Source organism: Schistocerca gregaria, chromosome 4, assembly GCF_023897955.1.
Source record: "Schistocerca gregaria isolate iqSchGreg1 chromosome 4, iqSchGreg1.2, whole genome shotgun sequence".
In the NCBI taxonomy this organism is placed as follows: Eukaryota; Metazoa; Arthropoda; class Insecta; order Orthoptera; family Acrididae; genus Schistocerca; species Schistocerca gregaria.
In genome coordinates this window covers 762,900,639-762,928,053 of record NC_064923.1, presented here as the reverse complement: position 1 = coordinate 762,928,053, position 27,415 = coordinate 762,900,639, and the positions used below count along the sequence as shown (strand labels likewise).

Sequence of the window (27,415 nt, the reverse complement as noted above, 5' to 3'; positions counted from 1 at the left end):
GAATGTGCCAGTTTGCATGAATCAAGAGATGTATAATATCTAAACGTGATCTATTTATCCATGTCTTTAAAGTATACAAAAGCATGCATACCGACACACCACTGAATTAGTCACAATGTCCACATTTGATTGACACAAAAACTTCAAATCATGAATCAGAACAATGAATGTAAAGAACATTGTTATTCTGATTTCAAACTGTACTTTAAGAGAAGAGCACTATTTATCCTTCCATTACTCACTTTCAGCTACAAGCTCTGCAGTCCTGCAATTACATTAACTCTAGCACTCCATGACTGTCAATCCGGTGTACCGGAGAGGATCCACAGCATCTTCGCACCATCCTTTCCATTCCAGACAATTCCCTAATAGCATAAGGGAAGATGTGAAGGGGCTGATCCAAAACATGATTCTATTTACTTTATGCAGGTAGTCATTGAGACTTAAAATTGTAAATAGACAAGAAATTCTTTTTTGCCACTATATAATTTCTTGCCCAACACTTCTAACATTTACTTTATCTTTCGGTTTTCTATTTCATACCTTCTTTATCATTTAAAATAGTATCTTTCATTGATTTTTATGGCTTTTTATGGCCAACATTGAATTTATTGGTATGTATAATATAGCTTTAAGTATCAACAGTACTAATAAAACTATCATGTGATGGCACTGATTAACCAGAACAGATTTCACATTAGGTAACTTAAGTGACAGAAATATCTGCACTTTAACTGTTTCTTTATGCAAGTTTGCAACAGTGGAAAAAGGAATGTTCCATAATTCCTCTTCAAGTAATTATCAAGAATAATAGCATCGACTTTATGTAGAACTATAGAATACATTTTGAGCTTGAAATGATAACATTTCCAAGCGGCAAACAACAAATGTTTTCCAATTAACTTTTATGTAATTTGCTGTACTTGAGAACGACATTTATGAAGCTGAATATACCTTATGTATGCTCCAAGATTTGCCAAGAAACTTTGGACTGTGAATATTTCTTGATAAGAGCATGGCCAAGAACTCCAGTGATTTTTTAAGATGCATGTAAAACCCACAAAACCCACTGAGACTTTTGTATGGTGAGGCAGAGCTATAATCTCTTACAGAAATAACAGAAGAACAAACACTCGTACCAAGTGAAAGACTGAATTCTGGATTCCAGCTTCCACTCAAGTATAACTGTTTTGTCTGATAGACTGAAGCTATGACACATGCCTAAGAGTGCTTAGATGGCTCAATGGCAGGGCTCCCTGTAACAGATGGATATTTTAGCTAGAGATAACACACATTACTAGTTTTAATCTGTCAGGATACACAAATTACACTGCTAACTGAAGGTTTGATCCAGAATGGAATCTTATGTTTAGTATAAAGCATTCTCCAGATCTCATTCTCCTAGCAGTGTCTATTCCATAGCACAATGAGAGATGAGAGCCTAGCTGTATTTCGAACTACAAGAGAGAAGAATTGATAGATGGGAGCACTAAAATGTTCTACAATTGCTCAGTAGAACACCACTTTAGGAAAGTTAAGAACTGTGCAATTGTAGCACAGTCAACAAGATCAACATCTGCAAAGTATTAGTTCCGTGAGTAGAAATCTGAACACAGAATTCAGCACATGGCTTTGGTAGCTCAATAAAATCATTGTGGTCAACACTACAGCTTGTAGAATGGTGTTATCCCAGAACAGTAACAATTAGGAAGACCTGCAGAAAAAATCATTAGAGCTCACTCTAAACCTGTTAATGGAACAATCTTGATGAAATATGAATAACTGAAGGAGTGGAATAGGTGAAGCAATGAGACAAGGCTACTGTGTACTAAGACAGGAATCCTTGAGAAACTGGAGGGGGGGGGGGGGGGGATATCTGTAAAGGAGAGAAGCAGGGAAGCAGGGAAGGGGAATGACTAGTGTGTGCATTGGCAGACAGCAAAACACAAAGAAGCTGACTGGATGTGAAGTAGGAAAAGATGGTAGGACAGAGGTGGGGCGGGGGGCAGAAACTGTTGGGTGGAGGATGTCGGGATAGTAGGTTACCATAGGTTGGGGTCAGGATGATTATGGGAGCGGAGAATATGTTGTACAGATAACACCCATCTGTGCAGTTCAGAAAAGTTGGTAGTGGAGGAGAGGATCCAGATGGTCCATGCTACGAAGCAGCCCAGCCACTGAAATCAAACATGTTATATTCAGCTGCACATTGTGCCACAGTGATTCACTTTGCTCTTGACTACAGTTTAGCAGTGGCTGCTCTTCCTTGTTGACACCTGGTTGGTAGTCATAACAATATAAAAAAGTTCTGCAATGATTGCAGGACAGCTGGTATATCACATGGCTGCTTTCACAGGTGGCCCGGACTCTGATCGGGTAGGATAAGCTTGTGATAGGACTGGAATAGGAAGTACTGTGATGTGGGTTCATTTGTTCCAACCCAGGGTGGTAATAAGTGTCGAAAGGGGTGCACCTTAGTAGCTGGTTCTTTTGGACGGTGGGAGGACTGGGTGTGTTTGGATAAAGCACGGAAAATCTCTTGGCAGACTAGGTCCAGGAGATAGTACCTGCCTGTGAAGGCTTTTGTGAGACCTTCAGTACACTGGGCAAGGGAGTTCTTGTCAATGCAGACACACTGTCCCTGGATGGCCAGGTTGTACAGGAGGGATTTTTTATGTGGAAGGGATGGCAGTTTTCAAAATGCAGATACTGTTGGTGGTTAATGGGTTTAATGTGGACAGAAACGCAGATGTAGCCATAAGAGAGGAGAAGGTCAACATCCAGGAGAGTGTCACATTGGGTGCAGGAGGACCAGGTAAAGCGGATGGGAGAGAATGTGTTAAGGTGTTGAGGTTATGAAGTAATGAGGATAGGGTGTCTTGGCCCTGAAGTCCAGATCATGAATATGACGAATGAACCTGAACCAGACCAGGGATTTGGGTTCTGGGGAGGCTGGTGGTTTCCTTTAGGTGGCCTATAAATGGGTTGGCACAGAAGGGTGCCAATCTGGGGCCCTTGGCTGCACCATGGATTTTATATATACCTCCCCTTCAAAGGAAGGATGTGTGTGTTAGGATAATGTTAGCACAGTGTATGAGGAAAGACACAGTAGGTTTGTAGTCTGAAGAATGTTGGGAGAGGCAGTGTTCGACAGCAGCACGACCACGGGAATGAGGGATGCTGGTGCTTGGGGAAGTGGTGTCGACAGTGACAAGTATGTGGGAAACTGGTTAGAGGTGTCTGTCAATGAGGGCCAGTGGGGGTAAAATAGCCAGCTACAATGGAGCATCCAGGATTGTTGGATTTGTAAATTTTGGGGAAAATGTAGAATGGTGGTATGTGGGGTGTCATAGAGGTGAGGAGGGAAATGGATTCAAGGGTGAGTTTCTGCGAAAGGTCTAAGGCTTTAAGGAAGAATTGTAGGTTATCTTGGACTTGTGGGATGGCCTGACTACGGCAGAGTTTATAGGTGAAGGAGTCAGACAATTGGCAGGTGCCTTCCAAAATGCAGTCACTGCAATACAAAATGAGAAGTGTTGGAACATTCATTTGTAGATAGGATAATTAGGTTAGGATCTGTTTTGAGGCTGTGTATGATTGTCCTTTTTTCTGCTGAAACGTTGGTGTTCTTAGGAAGTGACACTGAAAAGGATGGTGAAGCCAAGTTGGGGGTAAGAAACTCCTGTGAGGTGACCACAGGTTTTTTATGTGGGATCTGGGATGGGGTGGGAGTATCATGGTTGGCTGGTGGCATTAACTGGCAAAGGCAGAATTCAGTGGTGGAATTAGGTTGCCTTTGTTAGGGCAGATTGGTGGTGAAGAAGTGTCTCCATTGCAGGGATTTGGAGAAGTAGTGTAGATCTTAACAAGTAGCAACATGATTAAATTTGGATGTAGGGCTCAAGGTGAGACCTATGTATACTACTGAAACTTCATTGGGCCCGAGGAATTTGGTAGAGAGGTTAACAACAGTGTTATGGGATTATTTCAGCTCTGGATTTAGTGGAGTGTTTGCAGTGAGGTTTGTGGGGGTTGTGGCAAGTGGAAGAGGCAGGACCATCAGGTCTACACCTAAATTTAGCGATGCTGAACTTACCAAAGAGCTCTCTCTCTCTCTCTCTCTCTCTCTCTCTCTCTCTCTCTCTCTCTCTCTCTCTCTCTCTCTCTCTCTCTCCTGATCCCTGCAATCGATCCAATCAAAGTCAACTAATCCAAACATTACCACTACAATATTCCCCCTCCCACCTAAACAGCCCCCGGTCACCTTCCAAGGATTCCTTACCATCACATTGACCTCACCATCTTTCCCGGGACCCTTCCTAAGAATACCAATCTTTCTGCATAAGGGCAGCTGTATACAGTCTCAAAACAGACACTGACCTAATCATCTTACCTGCAGACAAATATTCCACCACACTCACTATGAATCACAGTGACAACTTGGTGGAAGGCCTCTGCCAATTGTCCTGACTCTTTCACCTATGAACTCTGCAATAGTCACCCCATTCTACCTCCAATTCTCAATTAAAGACTTACGCCTTTCCAGGACCTTTCCGCCTCACCCCTATGACATACCCTTCTCCCACCTTCTACACACTCCTCAAAATTAAGAAATCCAACGATCCTGGGCACCACATAGTAGCTGGTTACTGTGCTTCCTTTGAAAAGTATTTCAGCCCTCAGTGACCTGCACCTCCAACCAGCCTCCCAAAATCTAGCCTCCCAGGTCAAAGTTACCAACCATTTCTTTCATCAACTCTGCATCATACCCATTCCTTTACCTCCTGGGCCTCTTATCATCACTGTCGACGCCACTTGTCTATACACAAACATCTCTCATGCCCATGGACTTGCTGCTATTGAGCACTATCTCTCCCAACATCCTTCAGACTGCAAACCCACTACTTATTTCCTCATTCACTACGATCTTTATCCTACCACACAAATACTTCTTCTTTGAAGGAAAGGTATACATAAAATTTGTAGCTCAGCCATGGTCACCCGTATGGCATTCTGCCCTGCCAACCTGTTTATGGGCCATTTAGATGAAACTTTCCTAGTGTCCAAAAACCCAAACCTTTGGTCTTGTTCAGGTTCACTGATGATATCTTCATGATCTGGACTCAGGGCCAAGGCACTCATTTCTCCACAACCTCAACACCTCTCCCATCTACTTTACCTGGTCCTCCTCCTCTTCCTAGACATAGGCCACCAACCTGTCTGATGGCTCCATCCACACATCTGTCTACATTAAATCCACTAACCACCACCTGAATTTGGACAGCTGCAATTACTTCCACGCCTAAAAATTGCTCCCATGCATCCTTGCTGTGCAGAGATGGAACTCCTTTGCCCAGTATGTTGATGGCCTAAGAAAACATCTTCACAGATAGGCACTCCCCCCTGAAAACACACAGATTTTCCTTGCATTATCCCCATACCCACCTACCACACCCAAGAATCAGCTACAAAGTAACACCTTGTTCATCATCATTACCACCCCCAGACTGGAACAACTGGACTACGTTCTTCATCAGTGCTTCGAGTATCTATCATCATAGCCTGATAGGAGAGACATCCTACCCAAGATCGTTCTCACATCTCCTAAAGTGGTATTCAACTGCCCACCCAACCTCCACCACATCTTAATCCATCCCTATGCCAGTTCTAACCACTTGGAAACACGGAACATATAACTGTGGAAGAGATAAGTGAAGAACCTGCCCAAGACACCCACCCAGCACTTCCTATTCCAGTCCTGCCAAAGGCTTGTGTTACCTACCAGAGGCTGCAACCGCTGTTGCAATAATTGCATAGCTTTTTATAATGGTATGACTACCAATCAGCTGTCCACTGTGATAAATGGCCACCACCGGACTACGGCCAAGAGTAATGTGAACCACTCAGAGACACAACATGCAGCTGAATATAACATATCTGATTTCAATGGCTGTTTCACAACACGGACTATCTCTGTGCACGTTTTCTTTTCTGAAGAAGGCTTTGGCTGAAATCTCAATGTGTAACAGTCTTTTTATTGTGCCTGTTTGCAATTCAGCTTGTCATCTTTAAGAAGAAATAGATCGATAGGAAACACACAGAGGCATCAAGGAGTGAGTAGCTATCCATCCTTTTCAAAATATTTTTGATGTTCCAACCTGGACGTTCCATTGTTTCGAAATCGTCCTCCTCCAGGGTTAATGAACACACAACTGCACATGCACAACTACATTCTCCAGTCTATCAGGCTGCAGTGCTGAGACAATGTAGCTGTGCATGTGTATGGTGTGTTTTTATAAAGCCATTCAGCTCTGAGGAAGAATATTGTCCGACAGCTTAGAAATGATTTCTGTCTAGTTCATGGGCCTATCATCCACTCAGTACCTCAATTATACAAAGATGGATGAATTTCTGCTTGTTTATGGGCCTGTAACCGGCTCAACACCTGAATTATACAGTGATTGTTACCTTTACTCCTTCATTGCCTGTAATTATAGTATCCTGTGCACGCTCAACTGAAATGTGTCTGAACTTACTTATAGATTCTTTTCAAAAAATTAGTCTCGATAACTGTTGAGATGTGGACACTATGATATACGAGATTGAAGCGTAAGGCAAAGAAACGACACTCAAATCCAGTCACACATGCACACTTTCATCCACAGTAAAATAATGAAAGGGTGATGTGGGGAGTGGGAGTGGCACAGGAGCGGTGGTGGGGCTCCAAAAACTCAAATTGTGAGAATTTACACTTTGTCGCAGCACACACAGAAACCAACAACCCTACACATTGTATCATAATAAATAGTTACTACTGATCCACTGCTTGAAGTGTACTGTCTTTACCTTCACCAGAAAACAGAGTTGGTGGTGATCATATAATAGTTCCTTTGGTATGGAGTGATTTTAGTGTAACAGCATATATATTGTCAATACTGATTATCTAAACCAAATTTGGTATCCGGAAAGAAAAAGGAGAATTAGGTAAATACTGTCCATGTGATGTAAGCTGAGAGTCATTCTTCCGTCATTAATTTTTTTAAAATATGTAACATGAGTAAGTAAAAGCAGAGCATTCCTGTAATTGTTTAACGCTCCACCTTCAATCACTGTCAAACAGCATTCCCTTTCCTCATGAATTCACAACTACTGAGGGATATGGACAGTTTGTTGCTGGTCATTCCCACATAGAAGGCTTCACAGTGTAGGCATGTCAGTTGGTAAGTCACTTGAATACTTTCACACGTGGCTCTGCCTTTGATCGTGTACACCTTCGGGGTTACAGGACTGAAGTAGGTAGTTGTGGGAGGGTGCATGGGACAGATTTTACACCGGGGGCAGTTACAAGGGTTGGAGCCAAAGGGTAGGGAAGGTGGTTTGGGGATTTCATAGTGATGAACCAAGAGGTTATGAAGGTTAGGTGGACCATCAACAAACTGTCCATTTGCATGAACGTACACAGGTAGACAGTGTTTGTTGGTAATGAGGATCACACTGTGGCTAAACATGCCTTGGTGCATGGCCAGCACATCTTGGCATAGTGTTACACCGTCCGGGTTATCTGGATACTTCCCACTGACACCAACCTATCAGAACTCCGGAGATGGGAACTTGCCCTTCAATAGATTCTCTCTTCAGCTAATTTCAAGTTGCCGCCCCTCGTACCTCACATGTCAGTCAACAACATCTTTTCCTCTGTACTTCCACCTCGACTGACATCTCTGCCCAACCTCTTTGCATTTACATACCTGTATGTCTGCCTGAGTCTGTATAAGTGCGGATGTGTGTGTGTGTGTGTGTGTGTGTGTGTGTGTGTGTGTGTGTGTGTGTGTGTGTGTGTGTGTGTGTGTGTGTGTGCGCGCGTCCGCACACGTGCGTGTGCGTGTGTGTGTGTGTGTGTGTGTGTGTGTGTGTGTGTGTGCATGCGCACGAGTGTATACCTGTCCTTTTTCCCCCCTAAGATAAGTCTTTCCGCTCCCGGGATTGGAATGACTCCTTACCCTCACCCTTAAAACCCACATCCTATCGTCTTTCCCTCTCCTTCCCTCTTTCCTGATGAATCAACCATGGGTTGTGAAAGCTTGAAAATGTGTGTGGTGTGTGTGTGTGTGTGTGTGTGTGTGTGTGTGTGTGTGTGTGTGTGTGTTTTATTCTATCAACATACCAGCACTTTCTCGTTTGGTAAGTAAAGCATCTTTGTTTCAATTATATATATATTATTTCAACAACAAAGGCTAAGGCCAGACATACTAACATACTAACAGCCATGGGTACCAGGATGGCCCCCCTCGTACGCCAACCTATTCATGTGTCGCTTAGAGGAAGCCTTCTTGGTTACCCAGGCCTGCCAACCCAAAGTTTGGTACAGATTTATTGATGACATCTTCGTGATCTGGACTCACAGTGAAGAAGAACTCCAGAATTTCCTCTACAACCTCAACTCCTTTGGTTCCATCAGATTCACCTGGTCCTACTCCAAATCCCATGTCACTTTCCTTGACGTTGACCTCCATCTGTCCAATGGCCAGCTTCACACGTGCGTCCACATCAAACCCACCAACAAGCAACAGTACCTCCATTATGACAGCTGCCACCCATTCCACATCAAACAGTCCCTTCCCTACAGCCTAGGTCTTCGTGGCAAACGAATCTGCTCCACTCCGGCATCCCTGAACCATTACACTAACAACCTGAAAACAGCTTTCGCATCCCATAACTACCCTCCCGGCCTGGTACAGAAGCAAATAACCAGAGCCACTACCTCATCCCCTCAAACTCAGAACCTCCCACAGAAGAGCCACAAAAGTGCCCCACTTGTGACAGGATACTTTCCGGGACTGGATCAGACTCTGAATGTGGCTCTCCAGCAGGGATATGACTTCCTAAAATCCTGCCCTGAAATGAGATCCATCCTTCATGAAATCCTCCCCAGAGAGAGAGAGAAAGAGAGAGAGAGAGAGAGAGAGAGAGAGAGAGAGAGAGAGAGAGAGAGAGAGAGAGAGAGAGTGGGTGGGGGGGGGAGACAAGAACTAGTATTAATACTGTAATTAAGAAGTTGGAAATAAGCTGAAAAACAAGCCGGGACAACAGAGACAGAGAGAGAGAGAGAGAGAGAACAACTGTGTAAATAATGAAATTCTAATGTTAAGTTCAGGAGAATGGAATAGCGAAAACACAAGGGAAAGGGAAGAGTGAGGATACAAGGGAAAACAGTAACTTGGCAACTATTGGAATTCTACTACTGAGGAAAGCCTCCCATAACAAGCTTGTCAAACCATATGGCATTCCCATAGTTTCTCCCTAACCCAAGGGTTCTACACGTGCAATCTTTCCCACTGTAAAACCTACCCCTTGCATCCACTAACTCCAGCCCCACCACTGGCAAATCAGAGATTATCAAGGACAGAGCAGCATGTAAAAACAAACACACTCTTTACCAACCAACATATATTCACACAAGAAAGACCACCACTAAATTGGATGAGTACACAGTGCCTTGCAGACACCCAGCACCCACTTGCTAAGCTGGCTCTACAATATGATAACTCAATCTGAATGCCAGCTACACTACATAGGCCATATGGATCCTTCCACCTTGTGCCAGTTACCCTGTACCCTGGAGATGGAAATTTGCTCTCTATCATACTACTGCACTGTGCCACCCTTCTAGACATAAGTCTTCACAAATAATAACACCTTCTCTCTCTCTCTCTCTCTCTCTCTCTCTCTCTCTCACACACACACAACACACACACACACACACACACACACACACACACACACACACACACACACGAGTGGTAAAATTTTATTACTAACCAATTACATTTTTTATCTTTTAACCTCCACCTAACCCCCTCCCCCATCTATTCCCTCCCCCCCCCCCATTTTTTTCCAGTTTCTTGCAAGTTCTTCATTCCACTATTCATTCAGATTCTCAAGTCTAATTCTCTTAATCTAGCTTTACTTCTCACTTAGTACTTTTAACATATCTGGACTGAAGTTGGAACAGTAATTACCCAGTATCCCCCTCCTAAACTGAGGACTGAATGACATGCCCGTCCTTTCTAACCTAAAAAAGGAATATACAAGTTCTAAAAGCTAGATATCTTTACTTTTAAGTATTTCTGTTAGCAAGTACCTGAAATTTCATCTCATGGAGCTACGTTGTAAATAGACAACCTATCACTTACAGGATTTTTCATTTTATTTTTCCATTTGATATATGAAGATGTCTTAACGTTTCCTGAGACTTTATGCTCACTGAATCATTTTCAATGAACTGCCACCAATAATGTGTGTGTTCATCAACATTAATACAAAATCTCACTGAAAAACAAAATGAAGCATCTCAAAAACAGTAAAACCGCAAGGAGAGGCAACAATTTTTCATTTTTCTAGCACTTTGTTCTCTTGCCAACATGGAGGTCGTAATACACAAACTCAGATGGACAACAAGTGGAACAAATATCAGCCATGGCTTTGCTGAATCATTTCAACATTGATTTTTGAGAGACAGTAACATAAAGCAACAGTAAAATTCAGATTATGTCCAGAAGACAAAATGAAGTAGCAAGATATAAATCCAGTTTTCAACAATGTACAAAATTATATTGCATACAAATTTTACAATAAACAGGTATGCAAATTGCTGGCGAAATTCTATTGAGGAGGTCGAAATTTGAACCAGTTGGTGGGTTGACTACAAACTGACAAATCTCTGACTGCTAGGAGAGTGATGAATGTCTTCCCGGACTTGTGTTAACAACATGATACAAATTGTGACCTAAAAATTTCAAAACTTCTAAGGTAACTCAGAGAACTTATTAAATTCTGATGTCTACTTCATCACCAAAGTAGTCCCCTAGATGATGTTCATAATGGTAGTACAAATTTCCTTTAATGCATGAACTACCAGAAATCCACTCTCTGCAATGTGTTCATTACCCATAAAAATTCCACTCAAGTCTCGGAATAAAAACGCTGCCTTTTCACTAGGATTTCATTTTTGGTTAGAGAGACTGTAACAGTCCGGATAAGGCAAATAGTGGTGTTAGGTTCAAAGCAATGCTCGTGTTGTCTGGAAGAAGTTTCACAACATTCCTCAGAGCTTCTACTCCGATTAGGCACTCTGAAAGCCATAAAAACATAGCACTGAGACAATTATATGACATGGAAGAAATCCCTTGTGGACAAACCTCAAAGGTCTTTTAGAGTTAGCTGTAAGCCTTAAGATAGAACGCGTTTTGGTACTGACTTCTCTCTTACCATCTGGGAAATCTCCCCTGACCTGTGGTTCTGGGTGACTTTTCCGAACTCTCCCCATTTCCTAAACCTCAGCAGTCCTTTTCATTCAACCCTCTTCCTGCTCCTTCAATCCTTCTGCCAGGAGGAGGAGCCACTGGCTCCAAAAGCTTGCACATTTACTTAACCTTTACATGTGTTTCCTCCTGCTGCCACTTGGTGAGCAGCTTTTTATCCATGCAATTAAATTACAGATGAAACAGAATGACTTTCATAGCTTCTCAGCATTGCTAAAGCTGTAAGCTATTGCTTGGAAGGCCCCTAGAATAGCCAGGTTCTGTGCTGAATGGAGGTGTTGTTGGTACTGATCTACGTACTTACCAATAAAACAAAAGCTGTATAGTAACAGCTCCAAAGACTTCAAACTGAATGAGCATGTAGTTTAGGAACATCACACTACAATCCCACCTCCAGCTCTTCTCTCTTATGTATTCATATGTGAAAGAGTCATTTACTTTAAGACACCATTATGAAGGTTTACAGGAACGTCAGTAAGGGTCTTTTGATTACAGTCTTCCATAAAAAATATCCATAGCCAGGGGTGAGAGAAGTGAGCGCATAGAGAAACCATCTACTTATTCATAATAGTCTCCACACCTCATCCCACGATACGAAATAACTGAACTGCAGATAATGCAAACAATCTCCCTCTCTCAATACTACTCTCCACTTTCTACAAATCTGAATTTTCACACTAGTACTTCACCCCTTGTTTACAATACATAATATCTTGGATGAAGAATAATTTTAAAGATCAATATTAGTTTGTGGTCTTTTCCTGATGACTCTTAAGCCCCCTCGTTCTTTTACACCCAATACCCTATTTCTTTCTGCTGCAATTGTTTTTTAACTGTTGTCTACTTATAAATCTTTTGGCACTAATATTCTGTCAGATGATCTAAACCTTCACTACCTTTTACATTATAGTACAATGACCTCTAAAGCTAAGCTGTTAAGTGAATATGTTGTGACCTCTGTAAGAAATACAATGTTGTATCTAAACAGTAGCAATACTTAAGAAAAATGTGATATGCAGAAGACAATCCTTTAAGTAGGACTGTTATTTCATTAAGTATATACACTGATCAGCCAGAACATTATGATCACCGACCTACTATCAATATAAACCAGTCCATCCTTTGCAGCATCACCTGGCAAGGAATGACTGCTTGCCAGACACACACACGGTGTGTGCAGTGTTAGTGGGTGTGCTGTCTGTCCATAAAATGTGAAAGGCCTGTGATCTATCAGAGTTTGACAGAGGTCAGATTGTGATGGCCCAGAGGCTCGGCACGAGCATTTCAGAAACTCCACAGCTTGTCGGGTGTTCGAAGAGTGCTGTGGTGAGTGTCTTCAACACATGGTGAAACCACGTCCAGACATCGTGTGGTTGAGCAACCCCCTCATTACAGATGTCGATGTCATAGGCTGGGCAAACTGGTAAAACAAGACACGTGTCAAACTGTGGCAGAACTAACATCAGACTTTAATGTTGGGCAGAAAAAAAAAGTGTATCTGAACAGACAGTGCACTGAACACTCCTAATTAAGGGCCTCCACAGCCGATGAACCACACACGTGTCAACGTTAATGTCGTGACATCGGCACCTATGACTGAAATGGGCATGTGACCATCAGCACTGGATGTTGGTGCAGTGGTAGAGCATTGCAGTCTGACAAATCACAATACCTTCATCATCATGGTGATCACAGGGGGGCAAATGTGTTGCCTTCCAGGGGAACAGCTCCTTGACAACTGTACTGCAGGACCGAGACAAGCTGGCAGTGGCTATATTATGTCTGGGGCACATTCATGTTGGCATCCATGGGTCCAATGGAGCTCATGCAAGGCACCACGATGGCAAAGGAGTACCATATACCAGTTGCATACCATCATGTTTCCCAAAGGCAGTGGCATTTTTCAACAAGGTAATACACCATGTCACAAGGCCAGGAGTCCGAGGGCGCAGTTTGAGGAACAGAGCGGCGAGTTATACAATTGATGGGCTGGCCCCACAATTCACCCAATCTGAATGCGACTGAACACATCTGGGATGTGACTGAATGTGGCATCAGAGCTCATCGCCCCCCTTCCCAGAATTAGGTGATACTTGTGTGTTTGTGTTTGTGTGTGTGTGTGTGTGTGTGTGTGTGTGTGTGTGTGTGCACGGGTGCGCAGGCAGACAAGGCTCCACCACTGCCGTAACGAATCACCGTGACTACCTCACTGAAGGCTTCAGTCAACTGTCTGCCTCCTCCATTAACATCCCACCCCATTAGTCCAATGTAATCTCCTACTCATATTCTTAGTCCCATTCCAGAACCTCTCCCCTGAATTCATCTCTCTTCTCATGCCAGTGACCCCACGAACACCTTCTCTCGCATCCACTTCACCTCATTCTCCTTCTTGGATATTGAGCTCCACCACTCTGATGGAACCATCCACACTTCTATCCATGTTAAATCCACTAGCCACCAACAGTAGCTGCTGATATTGAATTTAGGTTGTTCATTAAATTACTGCAATGCCTAAACCACAGCAAATATTAAAAAAAAAAAAAAAACTGTTTGTATAATGGCATTATAGTTACCATCAAACAGAACACCCACTAATGACGATGTAAATAAAACAGAAAGAAACTTCCACATGGGGAAAATATATTAAAAACAAAGATTCCAAGACTTACCAAGCGGGAAAGTGCCGGCAGACAGGCACATGAACAAAACACACAAACACACACACAGAATTACGAGCTTTCGCAACTGGCAGTTGCTTCGTCAGGAAAGGGGGAAGGAGAGGGAAAAATGAAAGGATGTGGGTTTTAAGGGAGAGGGTAAGGAGTCATTCCAATCCCGGGAGCGGAAAGACTTCCCTTAGGGGAAAAAAAGGACAGGTGTACACTCGCACACACACACACATATCCATCCGCACATACACAGACACAAGCAGACATATTTAAATGCAAAGAGTAAAGGGCAGAGATGTCAGTCGAGGCGGAAGTACAGAGGCAAAGAAGTTGTTGAAAGACAGGTGAGGTATGAGCGGCGGCAACTTGAAATTAGCGGAGGTTGAGGCCTGGCGGATATCGAGAAGAGAGGATATACTGAAGGGCGAGTTCCCATCTCCGGAGTTCGGATAGGTTGGTGTTGGTGGGAAGTATCCAGATAACTCGGACGGTGTAACATTGTGCCAAGATGTGCTGGCCGTGCATCAAGGCATGTTTAGCCACAGGGTGATCCTCATTACCAACAAACACTGTCTGCCTGTGTCCATTCATGCGAATGGACAGTTTGTTGCTGGTCATTCCCACATAGAAAGCATCACAGTGCAGGCAGGTCAGTTGGTAAATCACGTGGGTGCTTTCACATGTGGCTCTCCCTTTGATCGTGTACACCTTCCGGGTTACAGGACTGGAGTAGGTGGTGGTGGGAGGGTGCATAGGACAGGTTTTACACCGGGGGCGGTTGCAAGGGTAGGAGCCAGAGGGTTGGGGAGGTGGTTTGGGGATTTCATAGGGATGAACCAAGAGGTTACGAAGGTTAGGTGGACGGCGGAAAGACACTCTTGGTGGAGTGGGGAGGATTTCATGAAGGATGGATCTCCCTTCCCTACAGCCTAGGCCTTCGTGGCAAACGAATCTGCTCCAGTCCTGAATCCCTCGACCATTACACCAACAACCTGAAAACAGCTTTCGCATCCCGCAACTACCCTCCCAACCTGGTACAGAAGCAGATAACCAGAGCCACTTCCTCATCCCCTCAAACCCAGAACCTCTCACAGAAGAACCCCAAAAGTGCCCCACTTGTAACAGAATACTTCCCGGGACTGGATCAGACCTTGAATGTGGCTCTCCAGCAGGGATACAACTTCCTAAAATCCTGCCCCGAAATGAGATCCATCCTTCATGAAATCCTCCCCACTCCACCAAGAGTGTCTTTCCGCCGTCCACCTAACCTTCGTAACCTCTTGGTTCATCCCTATGAAATCCCCAAACCACCTCCCCAACCCTCTGGCTCCTACCCTTGCAACCGCCCCCGGTGTAAAACCTGTCCTATGCACCCTCCCACCACCACCTACTCCAGTCCTGTAACCCGGAAGGTGTACACGATCAAAGGGAGAGCCACATGTGAAAGCACCCACGTGATTTACCAACTGACCTGCCTGCACTGTGATGCTTTCTATGTGGGAATGACCAGCAACAAACTGTCCATTCGCATGAATGGACACAGGCAGACAGTGTTTGTTGGTAATGAGGATCACCCTGTGGCTAAACATGCCTTGATGCACGGCCAGCACATCTTGGCACAATGTTACACCGTCCGAGTTATCTGGATACTTCCCACCAACACCAACCTATCCGAACTCCGGAGATGGGAACTCGCCCTTCAGTATATCCTCTCTTCTCGATATCCGCCAGGCCTCAACCTCCGCTAATTTCAAGTTGCCGCCGCTCATACCTCACCTGTCTTTCAACAACTTCTTTGCCTCTGTACTTCCGCCTCGACTGACATCTCTGCCCTTTACTCTTTGCATTTAAATATGTCTGCTTGTGTCTGTGTATGTGCGGAATATGTGTGTGTGTGTGTGCGAGTGTACACCTGTCCTTTTTTTCCCCTAAGGGAAGTCTTTCCGCTCCCGGGATTGGAATGACTCCTTACCCTCTCCCTTAAAACCCACATCCTTTCATTTTTCCCTCTCCTTCCCCCTTTCCTGACGAAGCAACTGCCAGTTGCGAAAGCTCGTAATTCTGTGTGTGTGTTTGTGTGTTTTGTTCATGTGCCTGTCTGCCGGCGCTTTCCCGCTTGGTAAGTCTTGGAATCTTTGTTTTTAATAGAACACCCACTAAGATTTACAAATTTCAACAGGATTAAGTTGCTGGTGGCCATAATAATTCAAATAATCCCACATCCTTTATACAGTGACCAGCCAAAACATTATGGCTACCAACCTACTATTGGTCCAAACCTGTCCAGCTGATAGCAATGTCACCTGGTGAGGACTGACTGCTAATCAGACACACACACAGTGCTTGTGGTATCAGTGAACATGCTGTCTGTCTGTAGAATGGGGAAGGTGTGCAATCAATGTGAGTTTGACCGAGGGCAGAATGTGATGGCCCGGAAGTTAGGCAAAAGCATTTCAGAAACTGCACGACTTGTCGGGTGTTTTAGGAGTGCAGTGGTAAATGTCCTCAATAAATGGCAAAACCAAGATGAAACCAATCCAGATGTCGTGGGGTTGGGTGGTCACCCCTCGTAACAGATGTCTGATGTCATAGGCTGGGCAGACTGGTAAAACGGGACAGGCAGCGAAGTGTGGCGAAACTAAAATCAGATTTTAATGCTAGGCAGAGAGCAAGTGAGTCTAAACACACAGTGCACCGAAGACTTCTAATGTTGGATTTGCTTCCATGCCATGATGTGTCACCACTGTTAATCCCTGCCAAAGGAGGACATACAGGCTATTACATAGGTGGTCATGATGTTTTGGCTGATCAGTGTCATTAGTTTTATAAAAGACAGCCACTGACAAATAAGTGGAATATCCTCTCCTCCTTCCTACAACAAATCCTCATTCACAAAAAGGAAAGTTTCAAGCTACCTCCATTGATTATGTCTACATTTCTCACTGCCTCAATGTGGTGTAGAAGTTCCTTCTTCATGAAGAGTTTAATACTCATTGTTGGTCTTAGTGTCACACAGTCTTCAACACTGCCTCCCCACACACAAAACATAATAGACTGAAACAGACTGCAGTAAAACTGTGCCTTTTATGGTAGGCATTCCAGTGTTTTGTGTCATATCATTGAAAGGTCGTCACCAGTGATACAGGCACATTGTAGTAATTGTAATACATTACTTAGTCTTTTGTATGGCAAGAATACAGCATAAACCACATAGAAGTACCAAAGGTGTAGACAACAGTGTAGTAATGAAGTAGATGCTGTAAATGAATTAGTACTGCATAATAAACAAAGACAACTTCATGTGCAACACACATGTTACATGAGTGAACTCACCAACTAGATTCCAATCATCAGCTTGTCCTTGACCTAATGTTCCTTTCTTCTTCTTCTTTTTTCTCTTTGGATCATTTGATATACTTGTTGCTGGTGAGTCCTGGAATCCTGATATTACAGGGGATACTTGCTGGAGAAAATGTTCTTGCTGTCCATTTGCAAGAGATATCTGAGGCACTCCTTTTCCCGACTGGTCGGTTAACCCCGATAACACAGACGATTTCATCTGTGCCTGCTGCTGCTTAGGTGGTTGTTGTTGTTGCTGCTGCTGCTGCGGCCGTGGCTTGAAACTCGATGCACTAGTTCCTACTCCTCCAGCACTTTCCTGGAGTCCATTTTGCTGCACAACATGTCGATTATTTGAATCATTTCGGATAGCTATTCGATGTTGGGGAATGCTATCACAATTTAGTGCTCTACATGATGATGGCATATTTTCTTTCCCTCTTAATATGCCTCCAATTTGTCCATTGGCAACTGTCCCAGATGCCTTCTTACCACTAACATGCTTCACAATTCCATTTTTCGAGGTTACATCCACACCAATGTTGTCAGGAAGATATTCTTGATGATTAGTTTGCGGCACAGGTTGTGGAAATCTGTTTCCTGCTGCAATAGCTTGCTGGAGGGCAGGACTTCTAATTGTAACTGTTGACCCACTTACTTTGATGATTGCCGACTGAGATGTACGACTTGATGATGCCGTATCAGGCTGAACAGTTGCAGATTGTTGCTGCTGCTGTTGCTGCTGTTGCAGGCGTAGCAATTTCTGACCACTTGTCGTAACCTGAGTTTGATTCCTTGTAACTGTGGTCAACTGTTGAGACAATGTTGAATTACATGTCTGTACTAACTTGTCTCTATTCTCACTGTTACTCAAATTGGAAAAACCGTTGATTACATTAACACTGCCATCTTGATTGCCATTCTTGTTCTTTTTCTTATTTTTCTTCTTCCCTTCTGTAATAACTCCAACATTTTCTGAAAATAAACAAAACAACAACAATAATAATAATAATAATAATAATACCATGGAAAAATAAAATCATTAAATTGTAATATCTTGTGGTTGAAACTGAAGTAAAGTTTTTGAAATATTGAATGATACATCAAACAATGGCAGTGTCCTAAGCCAGAAATCTTTACTGCAAAAATATTTTATGTTAGAAAGCTTTTTTTTCTTTTTTTAATATTGCAGTCGACAATGTAGTGCATCTGAATTATTTAACTGATGTGACCTACTGGGAAACAACAGAAGACACTTGTATGAAGAACCAGTAGATGCTACACACTGTGATATGACTCTTACCACACTTTACAAAAACAAGGGAAACTTTTTTGGACCACAGCAAATACAAAGTTTGAGCAAAAGTAACTGCAAACCACCCCCCCCCCCCCCCCCTGCAGACATCAGCCCTGCTGAAAAATGCAGCATATACAGATGGAAAGACGAGCTGGGAACTATAAGTGTGGACACTGAAAACCAAAGCGAACATTGTGCCTCACATATTTATTACGGCAGTGTACAGGAGAATATTGGTTTCAGGGTGCAATATGATTACAGCACAGCACACAAACAGTTGACACAACGGAAATGTATCTAAAGGCCCTCAAAGTAATCCCCTGCAACATTCACACACGCTACCAGCAATGTGGGAGCACTGAATACCACCTGCATCACCATTTGCCACACCATGTCTGAATAGGGCCACCTGTTGCCGCACAGCATTAGTAATAGCATCTCATGTCGCACACTGCCTACCATGTAGTGGTTCCTTTAGCTTTTGTACGAGATTATAGTCATAGAGCGTCATGTAAGGAGAGCACAGCAGGTGCTCCAATTCCCCCATCCCCAGGGTCGTAGTTGCCACTGTGTACACACTGCTTTATGGAGTTTTTAATTGTAATGCAGTATGATTCCACTGTCCACAAGATCTGGATGTTTTTCCCAAACACCATGTTGTCCCCATTGCATCAGGGCCCCTCTAGTACTCAGTACTCACAGTTCTGCCACATTGAACGAAGTGGCACAAAGTGATACCCCTGAAGTCACATGTGAAGATCACTGCCAGTTTCTCAGGGGAAAGATACTGATGGAAATTCTGCTGCCTTGGTGATCCGGCACATCACCACTTTGCAGACTGACATTTAGAATTTATTGATGACGATTATCTGTGACAGGAAATGGTCACTGTCCTGCTGTTAGCACGCTAGGTGGTGAGAATATATTGCATATCACATCCACCATTGAACTTCCGTCAGTACATGTGGTACCCACAGTGATGAGATTTTGTGCAGTTGCTGCTCTGTCCACAATCTCCCATGGGTGAAGGGTTTCTAGATACCAATTGCCCTCTCCAACCCCTGTAGCAACCATCATCTGCCTTCCTCCAGTAGCTGCCTGATGATGGCACGTCCCATGTCAGTCCGCATACTGACAGGTCTTCCCGAGCTTTGCTGACCACTGGCAGCCAGAAGCCCTTGCTGAAAATTCCCTATTCACACTGTGACATTCTCTCACATTTATCCCTTGGAAAATGGCTATTTTGACTAACTGCAATAAAATATAAAATACACATACAAAACATGAGTGTTTGCACGCGTGCCCCCCCCCCCCCCCCCCCCCCACACACACACACATCCTATGTCCAACGGAAATGGCAAACAAATCTGCTCCAGTCCTGAATCCCTGAACCATTACACCAACAACCTGAAAACAGCTTTCGCATCCCACAACTACCTCCCGACCTGGTACAGAAGCAAATAACCAGAGCCACTTCCTCATCTCCTCAAACCCAGAACCTCCCACAGAAGAACCCCGAAAGTGCCCCACTTGCGACAGGATACTTTCTGGGACTGGATCAGACACTGAATGTGGCTCTCCAGCAGGGATACGACATCCTCAAATCCTGCCCTGAAATGAGATCCATCCTTCATAAAATCCTCCCCACTCCACCAAGAGTGTCTTTTCGCCGTCCACCTAACCTTCGTAACCTCTTGGTTCATCCCTATGAAATCCCCAAACCACCTTCCCTATCCTCTGGCTCCTACCCTTGTAACTGCCCCCGGTGTAAAACCTGTCCCATGTACCCTCCCACCACCACCTACTCCAGTCCTGTAACCCAGAAGGTGTACACGATCAAAGGCAGAGCCACGTGTGAAAGCACCCACGTGATTTCCCAACTGACCTGTCTACACTGTGAAGCTTTCTATGTGGGAATGACCAGCAACAAACTGTCCATTCGCATGAATGGACACAGGCAGACAGTGTTTGTTGGTAATGAGGATCACCCTGTGGCTAAACATGCCTTGGTGCACAACCAGCACATTTTGGCACAGTGTTACACCGTCCGGGTTATCTGGATACTTCCCACTAACGCCAACCTATCAGAACTCTGGAGATGGGGACTTGCCCTTCAATACATCCTCTCTTCTCGATATCCGCCAGGCCTCAACCTCCGCTAATTTCAAGTTGCCGCCGCTCATACCTCACCTGTCATTCAACAACTTCATTGCCTCTGTACTTCCGCCTCGACTGACATCTCTGCCTGAACTCTTTGCCTTTACAAATGTCTGCTTGTGTGTGTGTGAGTGAGTGTGTGTGTGTGCGTGCGTGCGCATGTGCACGAGAATGTATACCTGTCCTTTTTTTCCCCTAAGGTAAGTCTTTCCAGTCCCGGTATTGGAATGACTCCTTACTCTCTCCCTTAAAACCCACTTCCTTTCGTCTTTCCCTCTCCTTCCCTCTTTCCTGATGAAGCACCCGTGGGTTGCGAAAGCTTGAATTTTGTGTGTGTTTTTGTATTTGTTTTTGTGTCTATCAACATTCCAATGCTTTCGTTTGGTAAGTTACATAATCTTTGTTTTTAGATATATTTTTCCCTTGTGGCATGTTTTTCCTCTATTATATATATGAAATAGGTATCCCATGTCCATCCAAATGTACATTACAGTATCATGTAAACATCTGAAATAAAACGGTCAAGAACTTTTCAAGATTTTTGCTAACAAACTTTTTCCCCCTTTACACATTGCATACAAATTTGTGTACCATAATATTAAAAAACATGTAGCATATGTCATCTAAGCATTTACTATACCTCACTTGTTCACTAACTCACAAAAAGGTATCCAGAATGTGCAATAATCTTCTACTACAGTCCCTTTTTATTTTTTTTATTATGTCTAACTCATTTCATTTCACTAAAAAAGGTTTCTTAGGAACATCATTGGACCAAGTGCATTAATCTACAAGGAGACTACATTGAAAAATAAAAAGTTTCAATGATGTAAGTACTTTTTTTTCTATTCTGTACCGAGAACTTTTCATAGCACCCTCGTACTTCAACTTTGGAGTAATTTTCCAGTTGGCACCCCCATTTCCCTGTGATTCAACTGTTATCTGTACTGAGGCAGAACTGCCTCTGCAAGAAACACAGAACTTTTACACTTTTCTAACATTTTGACAATGTCCTACTCTTGTAGCGCAATGCTCTTAGAGTAGGACAACGCATTCAAGTTATTCCATTTAAGGGAGGGCCACAGGTGAAAGCAAGCCATATCATACATCAATTTTGTTGTACCACTTCATAGCTGAAATCTGTGCGTAACCAACAGCAAGACATACATTTACTGAAAGGCACGGCCAAACTATGGAAGAAGGCAACTTTGAATAGATGTCTGAATTTCAACAGCTGCTTCACAGTTGTACCCCCCTTGATATTTCTGACCAACCATGGCTTCTCTGAATCATATGGTCCCACAATACTTGTGACCTTGCTAACAGTCCTATCCTCAATCTACTTCTTAACTCCTTGGCCCCCTATTCCTGTTCCAACTACAGACAGGTCACAGGTATGTGCTCCCTATTTCTAATTATTTTCTGATGTTACATTAAATTATATTATATTACATATTACTTAATATTGTCAAAAATTGATTGTTTTCTCTGTTAAACTATATTGAGAGTGGGCTGCTACTACCGTTTTAACCACCTATCCTCAACCCAACCCTTGCCTGCCTGTAATCCTGTAAGTAAATGTCAGCATATTTTGTCTCATATGAGCAAGCAATATTTGTCAAGTGTTCCCACTATCTTCACGCCGCCGCCACCCCCCCCCCCCCCCCCCCGAAAAAAACTCCATATCATCTGTGTCTTGCCCATCAATTGATCATTTTACCCACTCTAGCGGTAAGTGATTATCTTTTCCAATACCACTGTTTCTGTTTCACTAATGCATTTCTATTCTAGTATGCATTAGAACACAAAAAGCAGACAAACAGTATAGATAAAAATTTCACATTTTATCTCAAGTCAAAGCATTTCTTTTTACTGAGTTAAATGTTCTTACAAGGGGAGGTCCCAATATGTTGTCGAGCGAATTATATTCTTGCGTAGTTCAATTAACAGAGCAGCAAAATATACACACACCATAAAAATTATAGCTGCTATGGACTAATAAAACAGGAGGCATCAGTCAAAGTTATGATGAAGATAATGTAAGAACAACTGATTTATTATACAATGGGTTATTTGAGATAAATAGTCAATAATGTGATATGAAACACACACTTACAGAGTTTACTTACTTGACTACATCATTAAAGACAAAAAATACACTAGTCAACAATAATAGCATGGTCAGTACATAGACAGCTCTCGCGGTGTGCACATTTGATGAGAGCATGTTGGTCGCAGTTCTCATGGAAACACTCTTTCGTTACTCCTTCAAAGGAGTACTCCAAGGGTGTTTGAAATACACCTGGAAAGTATTTGCTGTAGCGCATCGAAAAAATGCAAATTTGATTAAGTTGCAGAATCGTGCTACCGAAAACTGGAAATACACAAATGACTGAAGGCATAAGTAGCGTTCCCTATGTCACATTTAATGTCATTGTCAAAATATAGCATAACTGTATCTGCGATAAATTTCGCAAAATTTTTGTATGCACAGAAGAAGAAAACATCGGCAGGTGGTACAGTGCCTGTGCACTTTGCTAGAATGAGTTTCTTGACGAGTTCAATGACTTTAGGAACTGTAGAGTTGTATAGTTCATCATATCTACTGGCTGTCCAGGAGTCAACTACGAGAAAGGCTTCAGTTTTTCCCGTTATATCTGGCTACATTACTTGTTTTAGAAAAACTTTTAAATCTCTCTTCATCTTATTAGCGTATTCAGTACATTTATATTTGCAGGAAAATGGCCAGTCAACTCCGATACAAGGACATACAATTCAGGTAGCAGCACCCCATCCATCACAATCCCAGGCATCATTATATAAGAGTGTGTGTTTGCCGCTATGGATCCAACTGCAACACAGACATGCTTACTTCCCTTCACTGCAAGAGTCCATCCAGATTGTAACTCTTCATCAAATATCCATTGGTAAGCATTAATTACTTGAGCTGGTCACAGACTTTTTCCTTAATGAGAGACTTGATTTCTCTCCAAACTGATAAGCTTTTTGTTGAATGTCTGTACACCTTCAACCAACCGATTGCTAACTTTGTGGGTTATTTTGTGACAGATAATTTTGTTCCTACATTTAAATTTATTTACCCCCAAGTTGGTAGCTTTGAACTGCAGTGAATTGGGAGGGTCACTTCCTGTCTTTATTTTCAGTGTCCACAGTCCCAATGTGTGGTCATGTATTATTGTGTCTTCCTGTCTCTATGCTATAAAATGATCATATACAGTAATTCACAATTTATCACATCCTGGAGAATTTTTGAGTTTGACGAATAATGTTTCAGCCTGTTTTCAAAGTTTTGTAACACAGTCTTGCTCTTTATTTTCCTTTTCTGTGCCAACACTGTTGTAATTTTCAGCACAGTGTCACATCACGCTAATCCAGGATGACACATATGGGGAGGATCAACATTTCCAGCTTTTCCTTTGGTTGTTTTGTCCATATCTTGTATGCATCAGCCAGATATCCTTCTGGAAACTTGATTCGTTTCTCATAGGTGATGGCTGATAAGATGAACTGCTGATTCCTTGGAAATCCACAGGTGACCCTGGAAATCCACCTCTGGTGACACTGCTTTGTCCCTCATTGCCATGACACTTAATTTTCTTCATCTGATGTCTCTTCCATCTCGTACCACTTCATGTGAAAATGTAGTAACCTCTGATGTTAGAGCATCCTATTCTGTCAACTGTTGCTTTATTTGTTCATAAATAACATGCTCTTTTCCTGCAAGTATATCAGCTACAATACCTAAGTACTCCACCAGCAGTTTCACGGCAACTACCTGCCTCATTGTTCGGGGTGAAACACATGCCCTAACTCTGCAACACACTTCCACACCACAAAAATAATCTGATCTACTATAAAAGTAAACACAAATCCATATGACATATTGTAACCACTGTACTGTTCACAGAGGGAGAGGTACATGAAGGGCTTTAGTACACGGGGGTAACCTATTCCCGCCCCACTTATTCCTCCCTCTCCTGTCAACACTGTTACAGCATAGATTTACAGAGTTTTTCTTTCTAGTCAATAACAAAACAAAAATAGTTTTGTTCTATTCTTTGCCACAACTACTGTGACCTACTGTTTAGTTTTAACTATTTCTTGCAGATATAAATTAAGAAAAATTTCCTCAATTAATATCACACAAGCAGTCCAACATTATTGGGAGCCAGCAATTTATATAACAACAGTGTCTTTTGACTTCCCCAATCTTTTCTCATTCACAGTGGGACCCACAAAAAAATATCTGAAAGTTCAGTTAGTTAATGAAAGTGAAAACAAAGAGCACAGTATCTGTTTACATTTGACCACAGTCTTAAATTATAGCAGAAGTGATTACATATAAAGTATTGGATGCAACTAGATTTAAAATGTTTGTGGCTCATACCTTTTGACGATGTGCTGCCAACAATGGTGGTGCTAACTTCCATATCATCTTTCATACGGCCTGTATCAACAACAATAACATTGGAGCCTGTGACTCCTTGACCATAAGTGCCGAGACGGTTATGGCCAACAGCTCCATTTCCTGATAATGGAGCTGCTACTATTGTAGAGGTCGCTGGTGGTGAATGTCCAGCCACAGAATTGGGAACATTTTCACTCATCTTCTGGCCAGTCTTTCGTTGAATAGCAATAACTGGTCCATCAACCTTAGTGATAGTAATGCCAGGTGGCAGCTTAAGGTTTTCAAGACTGAAGGACTGTGATCCATTGTCATTATTAGTTGCTGAATTTGAAACAGTCTGGTCTGACCTCACAGTCTTACTTGCAGTGCGAGAAATGTTCACAGTTGGTGAAGTATCAACAGAACAATTATCCCAAGAAAATCTATCAGAACAACTATTATCACCAGCAATAAGTGCGACAGAAGATGCAATATTTTTAGATGTGTTTTTACATGTGTTTTCAGATGAACTTCCAGATGTTTTGTCTGGAACATTTTTAGAAACTGTATCCGCAGCCCGATTACTAGAAGTGTTGTTTCGACCTGTGCCATTCGAGTTACCGTTTCCTTTGTTTTTCTTCTTCTTTCCACTTGAGCTAGTACTGTTGCTGTTACTGTTGCCACTGTTACTGCTGATTTTGCTATTGCTGTTCTGGCCTGTGCTATTTTTACTGTTCAAACTGTTGTTTGCTGAATTTTTATTAACATTATTGTTAGTACCACCTGTTTTATTGTTACTGGAAGTAGCCTTGCCATTAACACTGGACTTATTTTTAGAGCTCTGTGCAAGATTTTCTTGGTTTGTCTGCCGTGTAGTTTCCTGCGACTGGCAAACTGAAATACACAAAAAAAAACATTTAATTAGATACTAAATATAATATGACACCTCACACACTTTGTATGTCGTAATTGGGCTTTTAACATGAAATCTGGTAGAGATGTGAAAACTGAATGGACATTACAAATCTGGCATTCACTGCCACATCTGTACATCCAAGTTAAACATGAATATTTCAAAGCTCACCGTGGCTCACTTAGCTACTATCTCTCCTACACTTTTGAGAAGACTGGTGGTCCTGCCACCTAAACAGTGGACAACTTGCACAGAAAGTATGAATAATTCTGAGCCACAATGTTCTTAGGTCTCAAACTGGACAAAAATTTTAACCAGAATCAAAGACAACTGAGCAAAAAATATTTGTAGCCTAACTTTGAAACAGAAACATCAAACAAAGGTAGAGTGACATTAAATCAATTGCCAAGTGTAAAATAATTTGAGCGAATATAAGAGATACATGAAGAGAAGTGGTTAACCTCTCAAAGTTTCATGTTATTCACTGTTTAGAAATTTACAGCACAATATTATACAGGTCTGAAAATCTGATTTTATTACACAATAAAACTGAGTATCCCTAAATTCCCAACACACGCAAAATTTTAAAGTTTCCTCCTTTTTAATCATTTATGCCCAGGCAGTGTAGTATTTGTGAATCCAAATGATGAATATCTGGGGATAATTACTGATGCTAAATTAGGAAACAACAACTGAATAAATATAGAACTCAATTCTGTAATGATGCCTCTTTGGTGGAAAAGTGTAATCAGTCTGTGCAATATGTACCAAACAACAATGACAATGCTTGAAGGAGATAGCTTTGCAGTTAATAACTGTATTTGCTATTAACATACTGCATTGGCAGATTTGTGAATCAGCCCCCAACCCCTAAAAAAAGGATGAACAAACTGATTTATACAATGGTGTAATAGAATGTATTAAGAGAAAACAAAACAATGTCTAACAGAGGAAGTAAAAGTAGGAGGATGAGGAGAGGAGGAGGACATGAAAAAAAGAAGTATTATTACAGTAAAAATTACGTAACAAGTTTCCACAGATTTTTGCAAAGTAAATGACTATCTGTTCTATTATTTGCTAGCCAATATAAATCTCTTATAACACAGCCCTTGGGCAACCAACATGGTTTATCTTAGCTCGTAAACAAAAGTCAGTTGCCTTGTTCTAAGAACATGAACAAAGCACAGGAAGAAACAGGATAAGAGAAGAATGAAAGAGGAGGAGAAGACAAAAGACGGGGGAACGGAGGAGGAGGAGGAGGAGGAGGAGGAGGAGGAGGAAAAGGGGTGGGGTTAGAAGGGAACATATGGC

At 42.4% G+C, this 27,415-nt stretch overlaps 1 protein-coding gene across 3 annotated transcripts in view; it reads right to left on the bottom strand.

Moving 5' to 3' along the window:
- LOC126365827 (protein FAM193A-like) overlaps positions 1-27,415 on the bottom strand; it is a 234,689-nt gene that overhangs the window by 30,892 nt on the left and 176,382 nt on the right. For 2 of the 3 annotated variants that reach the window (XM_050008450.1, XM_050008451.1), the window contains exons 17-18: positions 25,192-26,085; positions 17,324-18,304 (exon numbers count right to left, since the gene is read on the bottom strand). In XM_050008450.1, coding sequence (XP_049864407.1) covers positions 17,324-18,304; positions 25,192-26,085 — 1,875 coding nt within the window. Of the gene's footprint in view, positions 1-242; positions 366-17,323; positions 18,305-25,191; positions 26,086-27,415 lie in introns of all 3 variants that reach the window. The other variant, XM_050008453.1, reaches the window with a different exon arrangement.